The sequence below is a fragment of the Erinaceus europaeus genome, chromosome 1, assembly GCF_950295315.1.
Source record: "Erinaceus europaeus chromosome 1, mEriEur2.1, whole genome shotgun sequence".
Taxonomy (NCBI): domain Eukaryota; kingdom Metazoa; phylum Chordata; class Mammalia; order Eulipotyphla; family Erinaceidae; genus Erinaceus; species Erinaceus europaeus.
Window position 1 is genome coordinate 37,838,435 of NC_080162.1, and position 14,300 is coordinate 37,852,734.

At 41.8% G+C, this 14,300-nt stretch overlaps 1 protein-coding gene across 6 annotated transcripts in view; it reads left to right on the forward strand.

The window, feature by feature from the left end:
- Nucleotides 1-14,300, forward strand: part of LOC103115388 (serine/threonine-protein phosphatase 4 regulatory subunit 1-like) — a 110,624-nt gene that overhangs the window by 61,781 nt on the left and 34,543 nt on the right. For all 6 annotated transcript variants that reach the window (XM_060184233.1, XM_060184118.1, XM_060184360.1 and 3 more), the window contains one exon: nucleotides 12,267-12,413. In XM_060184233.1, coding sequence (XP_060040216.1) covers nucleotides 12,267-12,413 — 147 coding nt within the window. The remainder of the gene's footprint in view (nucleotides 1-12,266; nucleotides 12,414-14,300) is intronic.

Sequence of the window (14,300 nt, forward strand, 5' to 3'; positions counted from 1 at the left end):
AATTGTGAGGAGCCTCACAAAGCACCCTGCATTTTTCTGCCTACAGGAGCCTGGCATTCCTTAAAGCATTAAGCCAGCTTCCCCTGCTCCACCCTGCATTTCTGATGCTATGGCCTATCTACATAATGATAGTTTTGCCTGAAAGATCTCCACCCATTCCATTCCTTTGATCTATCTTCTTTCTACCCTCAAGACCCTCCCTGCCTGCAGGGTATTATTAAGCCTACCAGTTAAAATCCTCACAACAGTTGCTAAGGAAGTTCCTACTTTTCCCAGTCCCTTTTGCCTTTCTCCACCCCTTTCCAAACCATGTCAAGCCATTTCCATTTCTGACTTGCCACTTCCGGGTCTGCCCTTTAAAATCCTTGGCTCTCCGATCAATAAAGAATAGCTGTGTATTTAAGCTAAATATATATATAATTATAAACAAGTATGTGATAATGTTACTGAATAGGGTATAGTCAGGTTTCTTTTTAGGCAATATTCACTAAAGACGTACAGACTTAGTACTTTCTGGTTTTATTATTTTTTTACCAGAACACTGCTCAGTTCTGGCTTATGGTAGTACAGGGTATTGAACCTGGGATTTTGAGCCTCAGGCATGAGAGTCTCTTTGCATAACCATTATTCTATCTACCCCCCACCCCAATATTACTGTGTGTGTTTTAATTTTTTTTTTTAATATTTATTTTATTTATTTATTCCCTTTTGTTGCCCTTGTTGTTTTATTGTTGTAGTTATTATTGTTGTTGTCGTTGTTGGATAGGACAGAGAGAAATGGAGAGAGGAGGGGAAGACAGAGAGGAGGAGAGAAAGATAGACACCTGCAGACCTGCTTCACCACCTGTGAAGCGACTCCTCTGCAGGTGGGGAGCCAGAGTTCGAACCAGGATCCTTATGCCGGTCCTTGTGCTTTGCGCCACCTGCGCTTAACCTGCTGTGCTACAGCCTGACTCCTGTGTTTTTAGTTTTTTAAGTTATCTTTATTTATTTGATAGAGACAGTCAGATATTGAGAGAAAGGGGAGTTAGAGAGGCAGAGAGACACTGGCAGCACTGCTTTACCACTTGTGAAGCTTTCCCCCTATAGGTGGGGACTGGGGTCTTAAACTTGGGTCCTTGTGCATTATAACATGTGCACTCAACCAGGTGCGCCACCACCCAGCCCTTGATATTACTGTGTTTTAAAGTCACTTGTGTTAAGCCTTCTCTCTAGGGTTGAATTGCTAACCCTACACAGTTGGGCTATTTTATTTTATTTTATTTTATCATTTTATTTTAATTTTTTAAATTTATTTTTCCTTTTTTGTTGCCCTTGTTTTTTAATTGTTGTTGTAGTTATTGTTGTTGTTATTGATGTCATCTTTGTTAGATAGGACAGAGAGAAATGGAAAGAGGAGGGGAAAACAGAGAGGGGGAGAGAAAGATAGACACCTGCAGACCTGTTTCACCGCATGTGAAGTGACCCCCCTGCAGGTGGGGAACTGGGAGCTGCAACCGGGATTCTTATGCTGGTCCTTGTGCTTCGTGTCACATGTGCTTAACCTGCCTGACTCCCTCATTTATTTTATTTTTAGGAATTGCTTTGGCTTTTACATTTTGACTTAATATAAAGATTTTTTTTTTTTTTTTTTTTGTGAGAGAATGAGAAGGCAGAGCATCACTCTGATGCAGGCAGCACCAAGGAACTGGACTGGGAGCCTCAGGCATGTAAATCATCTTTTTAATCAACTGTGTTGTTCCCATTTTTGGCTCAATTGATTTATTTTTATTACTATTCTCTTTAATTTTTTTCATTAGTAATTGATATTGATTCACTTGTAAGATTACAAGATAATAGAGGTATAGTTCCACATCGCTTCAGCCACCAAAGTTCTGTGTCCCCTCCTTCTCCCTGAACCCATCTTGCCCCCAAGGATAACTACCATAATCCGCTCAAGGTTTTAGAGATAGGTTGGCTAATTATATATATATATATATATATTTAAATTACACAATTACATGTCAACAGGGGTTTGAATCCAGATCATTCCCACCACCAGAGTTCTGAATCTTCACTCTCCCCACTGCAATCCACCACAGTTCCCCTAAAGTTGCAGACATGCACCAACCATCTTCTCTACAACTATCTGTCCACATTTATATAAAGTTACCCCTTCTTTTCCTGATTCAATCATTCAGTCTTCTCTTTCCTTCTAAACCACTCGTGACATCAAAGCTACCTTCAAATGTCCCTCTCCTTTTCCATCTCTCTCTCTGGGTGCTGATGGAGCTGGAGTGCAGAGTCCCCTTATCTTCATCCTATCACTTCTCCCCTGCTGGGAGTATGGATCAAGGTTGTTTATGGGGAGCAGAAGGTAGGAATTCTGGCTTCTTTAGTTGCTTCTCCACTGAGCATGGCCGTTGACAGGTCGATCCATACCCACAGCCTGTTTCTATCTTTCCCTAGTGGACCACAGCCCTGGAGATGTGAGGGTCCAGGACACACTGGTGAGATCATCTGCCCAGAGAAGTTGGGGTGGAGTCATGGTAGCATCTGCAACCTGGTGTCTGGAAGGTGGCATGACCTAAGTTGAGACAAGATGGTTAATGAACAGGAACCAGAAAGTAGGACCAGAACAGATGAGATTAGGGATTTTAGGGTAGAAGAAAGCTAGGGAAACCATTTTAGGCATGTTCTGGCAGGGGTGGGGGTGGGGCATACAACTATAATAGTTTTGCTTCAGTTTGGTAACTAAACTGAGGTTGGATGAGAATGTTGTCTGAGAGAATGGTGTCAGAGTGGAGCACCAGATTTGAAGAGTTGCGAGGTTGACTTCTCAGGCTGGTATTTCAGGTTACAGTCCACAGTAGGATTTCAGTAGCAGCATAATGCAGGGTGGCAGCACCAGTAGCGATTTGGTTAAAGTTGACAAGGTTGGTATGGCAGGAATCAGAGGAAAGGAATTTCAAGAAGTATGGCCATATCCTAGACGTACCAGGACTAGGAGAAATGCAGGTCTTAAAGAGGATGCAAGGGGTATCTTATAGTCTTAGAGAAAGTTAAAATATCAATAATTAATTATTATAGCCAGGTTAGTTGGGGGGCTAAGTATCTGTGTTACTATATTTAACTTCATGACCTGAATGTTTCTAGTATCCGAACCTCCTTGTATATATTTTTTAATTTCTTTATTGGGGAATTAATGTTTTACATTCAACAGTAACCTTCTTGTATTTTAAATACTTTTTTTTTTTTTTATTTACCAGAGCACCAATCAGCTCTGGTGTATGGTAGTGCGGGAGATTGAACCTGGGACTTCAGAGTCTCAGGCATGACAGTCTGTTTGCATAACCATTATGTTATCTACCCCTGCCTGTATTTTAAATACTTACAAGGTCAAAAGGTTTTGACCTATCTGGCCTAAAGCTATAATTGGTTTAGATGTTTGCAGAGCTTTATTTTCTCATACATTTTTAGAGATCCATAAGCAGTTAATCCCCTTATCAGAGTATGATCATTTTGCAAATCTAAGATAAATATTAGTAAGAGCTAGTATTGGTGCTTAGGGCTATAGTCTAGGCAGTTGGGGAACTTGAGATATTAAATCTATCCACCCCTCCCACATGTCATATTGCTATTGATAGGACTAAATAGTGGTAAGACTAGAGTTTCACATCTTCCCCGCCACCAAAACTATGTGCCCTCCCCCCTCCCCCCTAGGTAGCCACAATAGTTTTTCCATTTTAAATATGGGTTGTGTTGTGTATGTGTGTTCAGTTCTCTAAATTCCACATATGTGAGTGAGACCATCCTATAGTTTTCCTTTACCTCCTTGCTTATTTCACTAAGCATAATGTTCTCAAGTTTCATCCATTTTATCACAAAGGATGTAAAATCATCTTTTTTATTGCTGAGTAATATTCCATTGAGTATATGTCCCATACCTTTTTTTTTTTTTTTTTTAGAAGATTTTATTTATTTATGAGAATGGTAGGAGGAGAAAGAACTAGACATCACTCTGGCACATGTGCTGCCGGGTATCGAACTCAGGACCTCATTTTTGAGAGTCAAAGCTTTACCATTGCACCACCTCCCAGACCACATCCCATAACTTTTTTAACCAATCATCTGTGGAGGGACATTTTGGTTGCTTCCAAATTTTTGCTACTGTAGATAATGCGGCTATGAACATGGGAGTGGATATATCCCTCCAAATTAGCAATATTATCTCTTTTGGATAAATGCCTAGGAGTGGGATTGCTGGGTCGTAAGGTATTTCTATCTGTATTTGCTTAAGAATTCTCCATACTGTTCTCCATAATGGTTGTACCATTTTGCATTCCCACCGGCAGTGTATTAGAGTTCCTTTCTTTCCACATCCTTTCCAACATTTATCTTCTGTTTTGTTGATGGCCATTCTTACAGGTGTGAGGTGGTATCTCAGTATGGTTTTAATTTGTATTTCTCTGGTGATGAATGAATTAGAGCATTTCTGCATATGTCTGTGGGCCATGCATATCTCTTCTTTGGAGCTATTTTTTTTTCTTTTGCAAGTTTATGTGTTTTGGTTTTCTTTATTTCACATGTGAGTAAAGTAATTTAGACTTGCGTATACATGATACCATTGCCCTAGGTCAATTTTCTTTTTCATTCTTTGCCTTAGAGAGAAGGAGAGAAAGAATAAAGGGGGAGAGACAGATACACAGAGAGGAGAAACACCACAGCTGTACTTTATTATCCATGGAGCCCCTCTGTGATCATCCATGGTGCTCCTTCCCAGGTGGTGTCAGGATTCCAACGTAGGACCTAGGTCCTATGTTGTCCTCCTAGGTGAACTGTCTTCCAAACTCACACTTAAACTTATTTAAAATGTTCTCACATGATTATAAAGTCAAAACATTAAGTACATTTGAGAAGACAGATTTCCAGGGCTGGAGAGATAACTCACGAGGTAGGGTATATGCCTTGCCACACATTCAGCCCATGTTTGAGCACTAGCACTGCATCACAGTGCTACAACACAAGGGAAATTCTAGTGATATGTTGCCTGCCACTTTGTCTGTCTAAATGAAAATGGTGTTCCAGGAGCAGTGAAATTACTTGTGGACAGGACCCTGACTCCAGAAAAAAAATATACTTCCATCCCTGCTTCTTCCCCACCTCTATACCCTGCACCCTTCTCAACTAACTTTCTTTTTCTCAACTCTCCTTCTCAACTAACTTTTATTAGGTTTGGGTTTGGTTTTATCTCTGGCTTCCAAAAACAACACATAGTTCTAAGCAGACACTTGTGTGCCACCCTGTTTAAAGGTATAAGGTGGTGGGTGTATTACTTCTCTGGCTCCACCCATTGTATTTCCGACCCCCTCCCCATCTAGGGTATTTTAGAGATCCATCTAGGAGAGCTTCCCCTCATCCCTTTACTGACAGTGCACACTCCAGGGTCGATGTAGCATAGTTAAGTAGTCAATATTTAGGTTATTCCTACTCTTCTGTCACTTTCAGATTCTTGCCACAAATAGCCTTGTATTGTTTCTATTTGAGGCCACTCTTAGTTGATTAGGTTGAGTTTCTATAAATGTCAAACATATTTATAATTTTGAATAACATGTCATGTTCTTATTATTGCTATTAAGAAATTATAAAATTTAGATTTCTGTTATGCCCTCAAGCCAGCATTTCTAAGAAAGAAAACACCCATACTCTCAGAGGGATAAATAGGGAAGCCTCCAATGGAAAGGATGGGACATGGCACTCTGGTGGTAGGAATCATACCCCTCCTATCCCACAATCTTGTCGGTCATTATTAAATCACTAGTAATGGAAAAAACAAAAGAGATTGAAAAAACACAAAGCAGAACTTGGACTGGGTTTGATATATTACACCAAAGTAAAAGACTCTGGGGTGGAGGGGGGAGTGTTCAGGTCCTGGAACATGATGGCAAAGGAGGACCTAAAGGGGGTTGAATTGTTATGTGGAAAACTGAGACATGTTACACATGTACAAACTATTTTACTGTCGACTGTAAATCACTAATTCTCCTGGTAAAGGGGAAAAAAATCAAAAAAGAAGAAGAAGAAAAGAAAATACCTTTAACTGTTGAACTGTGTGACAGGATTAAGTATACTTTTCAAATAAGGAAAAAGGCCATCCTGCTTCCACTTTCAGTATTTTGATTATTTTTGCATTTCCTTCTCTAGGTGTTTGCATTTTCCCCCTCATGGGTCTAATCATATGTGGTATAATTTCTCCCATTCATTCATTTATTCAGACAGCTTCTGAGTGGCCATTATGAGAGAGCCAAGCACGATGCTTCAAGCTGAGGATAAAGAGATGAGTAGGACAGATTTTCTACCCAGAAAGCTCATCTCCATGCCATAGACATTGTACATCTTCATAAGCTTCGTGTTTTTAATTTTCTCGAGTGCTTAAATTTCTTTCAGTTCCTCGGTTCTTGGATACTGAGAGCATTCAAAAGGATGCTATATATATTCTTTTTCACTTGATTTGTCTTTTTTCCTTTGGATGCAGTCTTGAAAATAAGATTACCCTGGGTCAGGGGAATTGCCATTTTCTTGACCTTTGTTGTATAGCATTGCCATCCATTTGATTCCAGCAGGGCAGAGGCAGGAACTGTACTCTGTATCACAGGCTTTCTCGCCTGGAGCCTGGGGCTCAGTCTGGGTTTGTTGAGCAGTGGTGCCAGTGACTGCAAGCTGCCTCTCCCCTCTGTCTGCCTCAGCCACTTAAGTATCTGCTAGCACTCAGCCTCGGCACCACCCACCCTAGGGTCCCCAGAATGGCTTTATCCCTAAAGTCCCAAAGATTGTCTGCCACACTCTTACCACCACTTGTTCTCCTTTCTTCTCTCCCAGCACCCTGAGCCTTCCTGCCACAGAGATCTCTGGCACTGCTACACTCTGTCTCGTTCTTTTCCTCCTTAGCTGTTCCCTCTAACACCTTACCTTTTCCTTCTGGTACCTACCTTTACCCTCTAGCTTTTGTCCTTTTGACAGTGCTTCTGCCACACTGGCTCTGCCTCCTTCAGTTTGTGGTCTCCCTGATGGGTGAGGTAGGGATGTGGGGGCTGGGAGAGTCCCATCATACATTGATTGGTGCCATTGTAAATTTATGGGTTCCACTCGCAGCTGGATGTGCAGCCCTACTTGGCAATCCTTTTACTTGTCCCTCATCAGCTGCTTTTCACATTATCCTTGGCAGTTCTTTTAGACCTTTGCCACTTTCATCAAGCCTCTTCACCTCGCCCTGCCTTGTACCAAGCTGGTGACCTTGCCTTTTACTTCACAGAGAAAATAGAGGCCTTCAATCTTCATCCCCTATCTCAATGAATGGAACCACCTTCTTTTTATTCAATTCCCGAGAGCCACAAGCTGGGAACCATTAAAAATCCTTCCTTCTTTCACCTCTTACATCCACTTTTAGTCCTAAGCCATGTCTCCTTTGTGCTCATAATAGATGTGTAACCTCTGGGCACAACCCTCCTCCCCCTCTGTATTCCTATTATCTTCAGATACAGAAATAAGATGAAATCATATCTTCCTGAACACTTTTTGGACTCTTTAATGCACTCACTCTCAGCTTTAAGTCCTTTTTGGGCCATCTGCTTCCCTTCCACCATGATGACCTTCTTTCTCGCTCCAAATGCCTTTCCTTTCCATCCCCTTCATTTTCTACCACACTTACCAGATGTTCACTCTTCCAGGGTAGATACCCACTGTGTGGGCTACTTGGAGTTAAGTTTCCCAATAAATGAGTGTTCTTTTCTTTTTTTTAATCTTTGATTTTTGACATTTGAATTACATTGTTATTATCATTACGATTACTATTATTATTTTAGATAGAGACAGGGAAGCAGAGGCAGAGAGAGAGGTGAGAGAGACCACCTAAAAACTTCCTTCAATATAATGGTGGCTGAGCTTGAACCTACTCAAGTGAGCTATTCTGCCAGCCCTGAATTAGTGTTCTTAATTCAGCAAAATTGCATATATATATATATATATATTTTTTTTTTGCGTGTGTATTTATGGGGTTTTGTCAGATCTGTCTAGAATCTGCATCTCAGGGAAGCTGGTCTTTCTCTGTACATCATCAGGCTACTTTCATGGCCATTGAATATGCAGTGACTCATGCGAAGTATGAAATTCACAAAATGGGGCATGAGATGAGTATTATTACTATGACTGCTGCTATTGCTAACAGCTCCCAGTGTGAAGCAGCCTGTACTTCTGGATTAGTGAGGATTATCTTCACTCTTCCTGCTGTCTCATAGGGCTGGGCACACCGTGACTTCTTCCTTATTTTGGAGGTGAGAAACTTGTGGTGGTTGTGTGTATTGGGGAGCCTGCTGAGCTAGAGATGGAGCAAAGGATGTCAGGTTCAGTTGCACATGGCCCATCTGATAGATATTTAGGGCATCATCCAAGTTCTATTGAATATTGAAACTAATAGTCTCTCTCCCATCTGTGAGACCCTGGCTGTAGGAACTGGGCCTTATTTTCTTTAGCTTTGTGTTTAGAAAAAGCGTTAGTGAACAGAGTCTGCTGTACACTCTTCATTTAGCCTAGCAGCCACATTTCATCAACTGTCCTGGGCTCCTCCTCTCTGTCCCAGGGGCAAGGCCATATTACCTCTTTTTCAGGTTTGGTGCTTCATTTCATTCATGGTCTTATCTCAGAGTTTGCTTCTTGTGCAGGCCCCCTCATTGGCACTTCCCTTTTGATTTATTAGCATGCCTAATTTTTTTAATTATCTTTCTGTTTCCCAACCTTGACTCCAATAAGCCTCCTTCAGGAGTGAGCTCACTGCACAGCACCAACACTCCCCTAAGCCAGATGAGTCCTCTGTGTCCATGGACTCCACTTATTGGGAGTTCAGATGTTTTTATTTATTTATTTTTTGAAAAAATAGTTTCAGCTTTTAAAGTATGATGAAATAGCTCAGTCACACAAGATAGTAGATAGTACTGTATAAGGAACACTCCTATTCCTTTGCTATCAGGGTTAGTGCTGCCACTCGAACCTACATGATTCTGTCACCCCTGGCAGCTCTCTAGCTCTGTCTCTTTAATTAGACAGCGAGAGACAGAGACGAGAGATATCACAACATTGCTGCTCATGAAACTTCCACTGCATGTGTTTTCATGAGGTGGCTGGGGGTTCAAACCTGAGTCCTTGTGCATGGTAAAGTGTGTGTGTACTCTAACAGGGGAGCTAGCCCCCTGCTGCCCATTTTAAATAAATTTAATATTTTACAGTTTTGATTGAAACATTTTAAATTTTATAGTCCATCAGTATGTATGTATGTATGTATGTATGTATGTATGTATGTATGTATGTATTATGCAGCCAGAGTAAAAGCTCCCCATGTTAGACACCTACTTTGCTGTGTATGTGGCCCAGATTTGAGACCACATGGAAGTGCCATGGAACCAGGAGTTCTACAAGACTGTGGTATCTCTCTCTATCTCTCCCCTTCTTTCTCTTCTCTTTCTCTTCTTTCTCTCTGAATGAAAAAGTGGCCTAGGAGCAATGGAATTCCATATGCATGAAGGCCCAGCCACTTAAAAAAAATGTTTTTATTTTTATTTTTTTTGAAAGTGAAGGGGAGTAGAGCTCTTCTCAGCCATATGTGGTGCTAGGAATTGGACACTGAGGCTTCACACATGCAAATTCTGTGTTCTGTCTGCTGAACCAATTCCTTGGTCCCCCAGATCTTTTTATTTATTTAGTTTTTCCCCTTTATTTGATAGGACAGAGGAAACTGAGAGAGGAGTGGGAGAGAGAGAGAGAGAGAGAGAGAGAGAAAGAGAGAGACACCTGCAGTATTTACTTCACCACTCATGAAGCTTCTCCCCCTGCAGGTGGGGAGCAGGGGTTCCATCCTGGGTCCATAGGCATGGTAACATGTGTATTTAACATGGCAACATGTATATTATATTTTTATTTTTTATTTACAGATGACAAGTCAGATAAGAACTGTGTGTCCCTTTCCCATTCCATTCTTCTCTACTACTTCTTTTACAGAGGAAGCTGCTATCCTGAGCTGCCTTCCCAGCCAGAAATGGCAAATCCCTTAACCCATGGAATGACTGTACCTCCTTCTCAGCTAGGGTTTTATAGCCATGGCACTGTGTGAGTGGCCCGGATAGGATAGTGTCTTGTTTGGGGTGCTTTAAAAACCCTACATAAATGCATCAAACTCTACTTTCCATTCTACTGCTGACTTTTTATTCCTTTATTTTTTAGTTCTATCCACATTGAACCAGAGAGTTTTTGGCCATTTATGTTTTAGCTATTTTATGGTATTGCATTTAGATTGTTTTCACAGTTTATTCAACTACCCAGTGATTTTTCTTCATTTTTTTTTTCCTTTGCTTGATCCATTTGTACCATTTGTCACTTAATGACTTTGGGGTTTTTGGAGAGACCTCTCTTCCACCTTCTTGTGGCTCTGGGTATTTCTGGGTTAGTGGCTGCATCATGCTAATCTCTGCCTTTGTCTTTGCATATTGTCTCCTCTCTGTCTCCGTCCTTCTCTTACCTTCTTCTTATAGGAACACTTGTGATTGCATGTAGGACCCACCCAGATAAACCTGGGGAGTCTCAGGATCCTTAGCTCAATCATATATGCCAAGACCCCTTTCCCAAAGATGATCCTATTCAAAGATTCCTAGGATTTGACATGAACTTAAATTTGGGAGGTCACTCTTTATTAATCACTACTTTCAGCAGGCTCCTAATAACATTTGACTTTTGGCCCCATGTGTGCCAGGGCCTCCTGTCAAGATTGTCCTTCCAGCACTGGTGGCCTCTGCTGTCCTCAGCTGCCACCTGAGGCTGTGTTAGGTAGGGAGGTGGCTGAGGCTCTCACTCTTCTAGCCTGTGGGCCTCTCTTCATTCTCTGCTCCTGACAGGAGTTGGACATTCAATAAGCATTTGATTCTAGAGTTATTGGGGGCTTGAGCTATTTCTAGGGGGACACGAAGTCCTGTCACCTGTGTGTGATGATATTGCAGGACTGTCACCTCTTTTCTGCTCACCCCTCCCACTGGGATCATTGCAATAGCTACCTTGCTGCCCTTTCTGCCCTCTGTCTTTCATTGACTCCAATTTATTTGGAGTACCACCGCTAGAATGATCTTTCTAAAATACTGTTTTCATCCTGTCACCTGTTCAGAAACTTTCATGTCATCTCGTTGCTGGCCCACTTTTATAACCTGCTACCTGCCTGTCATTTATTATTCTCTCCACACTTCTGGGTCCCGTCGCTATTTTTCAGCTTTCCTATCACTGTGATGAGCTGCATATTGCATTACTTTCTCTCTAAATTGGAATTTTATATGCTTTCATTTCCTCCAGAATGCTCTCTATCAAACTTTGCAGGCTCCCTCTGAGTTCTGGTGCTATCCACCCAGCTGCTGGTAAGGAACAGACACCCAAACTAGATTTGGAGCCGGCTTTACTTTCTTGGCAGTGTCCAGTCTTGCCTCACCTATGATCTTCTGTCAAGGAAGCATAAGTCACATTCATATGTGGGACACAGATGACACCTGGTTTCCAGTGCCCTGGCATATGAAGGAAGATATATTCCAGGTCACCTGTTAATTCATTGAGTCCTGAAGGGGTGCAAAACTCTCTGTCCATGGTGCTAGGGCCTGAGGGCAACCTGGACACTAGAGGACAAGTCAGGTGTAGTTCCCACCTTTTATAGACTCTCTGCAGCAGAGGAGATAGATGATACTGTGTGAGCATACAGAATATGTGTATACCATGGCAGAGCAGATAGCTCACTGTCCAAGTGAGCTATCTGGCTGGCTCTCAGAATTCCCTTAATTGACCTATTTCCTCATTTAACATGGTTGTTGAATTGATTCCACTTTCTGTTTCCAGAAAAAAAAAAAAGAATATGTGTATACACTTACACAAGCGTGTGTTTGTGTGTATGAATCTGGGATCATATGGAATGTCACTTGTGAAGAGAAAGTACAAGGCACTATTAGGGTGCAGATGGGAGACCTAAATGGGATTCAAGGAGGAAAGAAATACTGGCCTGAGACCAGAGGAATGGTGGAAGTCAGTCAGGCAGACAGAGGGGTATGTTCTAAAGCCTCAGGATGTAACAGGACTCCCATGGTCCAGGTATCCACTACAGATGAGATGGCCAGGGTCTGGCTGGGTAATGTCCACTTAGGAAACTTCACTATTTATCCTGAGAGTGCTTTAGTTCCTTCTGTGTTTCACTTTTGGCCTTTTTCCTCTACTAGGTTAGAAAATCAAGTCAGGAAGTGCTCCTGATTCTTCTGGAACAAGATCTAATTTTCCAGCACGATATTGAAAACAAAGTGTGTCCAATCCTGCTGGCACTTTCTGCCCCTGACAGTGATGAAGAATATAAAGCAGAAGTCGTGACTGTAAGTCTGTTGAGGGGATGATAGCCCCACCCATAAAACGTCTCACAACAAAGTGGCTGTCTTACTTTGCAAGATGCAAAGTACCGTTGTATCCCACATTAATGTGCATGATTGTCATAAACCAGGAAGCTGTGCTTTAGCTTAGAAAATGTACAGTTCCTCTCTGGGTATGCGTGGGAAGGAATAATTACTATTTTGCCAGTGTTTTCAGAAGGTAAAACTTGCAAAACTGGGAGATTGATGGCATAGAGTTGAGGCAACTGACTTAGGCTTCTACTGGGAAAGATACTGAGACTTAAAAGTAAATCCTTGATCTCACTAGCATCACAGGGCTTTATTTCCTAGAGCAGGGAACATAGTATGGCACAGGAGATAATTTTAGATGGTATTAATACCATTACAGTGTTAACATCGACAACTGTGTCTACTCTAACAATGGAGTTAAGACTTATAAATAGATCTTTAAGGGGAGTTGGGCGGTAGCACAGCGGGTTAAGTGCACGTGGCGCAAAGTGCAAGGATTGGCATAAGGATCCCAGTTCGAGCCCCCGGCTCCCCACCTGCAGAGGAGTCATTTCACAGGCGGTGAAGCAGGTCTGCAGGTGTCTGTCTTTCTCTCCCTCTCTCTGTCTTCCCCTCCTCTCTCCATTTCTCTCTGTCCTATCCAACAATGACAACAACAATAATAACTACAACAAGAAGACAACTAGGGCAACAAAAGGGAATAAATAAATAAATATTTAAAAAAAAATAGATCTGTAAAAAAAAGTCACTTAACAAAGCATAATTCTTTTTTTAAAAGCTTTTTTTAAAAAAAGTATTTTATTTATTTATTTGTTAGAGACGGAGAGAAATTGAGAGGAAGGGTGTAGAGAGAAGAAGAGAGACAGAGAGACACCTGCACACTTGCTTCACCACTTGCTAAGCTTTCCCCCTGTAGGTCGGGGCTGGGACCTTGAACTCTGGTCCTTGTGCATAGTAGCATATGCATTCAACCAGGTGTGTCACCACCTAACCCCTAGCATAATTCTTGAGAGCTTGTTTGGAGGTTCTAGCAGGGGAGCACAGCCACTCGTATACCCTCGACCGAAGACTGGTCTGTCTCTATTCGGGGAAGGCTGTCCTCTTCGACCGAGCGCGCAGCTTCGGGAGGGACGCACATGGAGCGGTGAGGGAGGAAGGGGACACCCACCTAGCCAGCCAGATCAGCCGAATCAACGCTGGTGATCAATGGGGTAACAGATGTCACAGCCAGATCGCCCTCACATCCCCTAGCATGATTCTTAAGAATGCAGATGAGAGGGCTGGGAGATAGCTCATCTGATAAAGTGTATACCTTACTATATGCAGGAATCGAGGTTCAAGCCCCAGCCATCACATGAGAATACCACATAGAAGGAAGTGTCATGAGTAGTGAAGCAGTGCAGTAGTTTCTCTCCTTTCTTTGTTTTTCTCTCTCTCCCTTTCTGTCACTCATCATTTATTTTAAGAAAAAAAAAAAGTTAGCTGGGAGTGATGGAATCAGGTGAGCACATAGCCTCAGTGAAAATTCTGCTGGGAAAAAAATGCAGATGAGATGTCCTTGGGGGGTATCACAGTGGCTAGAACATTGGACTTGCATGCCTGAGGTTCCATGTTTAGCCCCTGGCATTTCACATGCTAGAGCGATACTCTGGTTCTTTTACTCTCTTCCTCTTGTTAGTGAATAAATTTATTTATTCAGAATTAAGTTAATGGATTAAGAAAAAAATCTTTATAAAAAGAAAGGTCTACAGATATGGCCAACATGTATACTACAGTTTGAGAATGCTCTGTGTGCTTATATCAATAAAAGACACAAAGGAATAGTTTAAATGGTTTTTTTTCTTCTTCTGTTTTAAGTGTTAA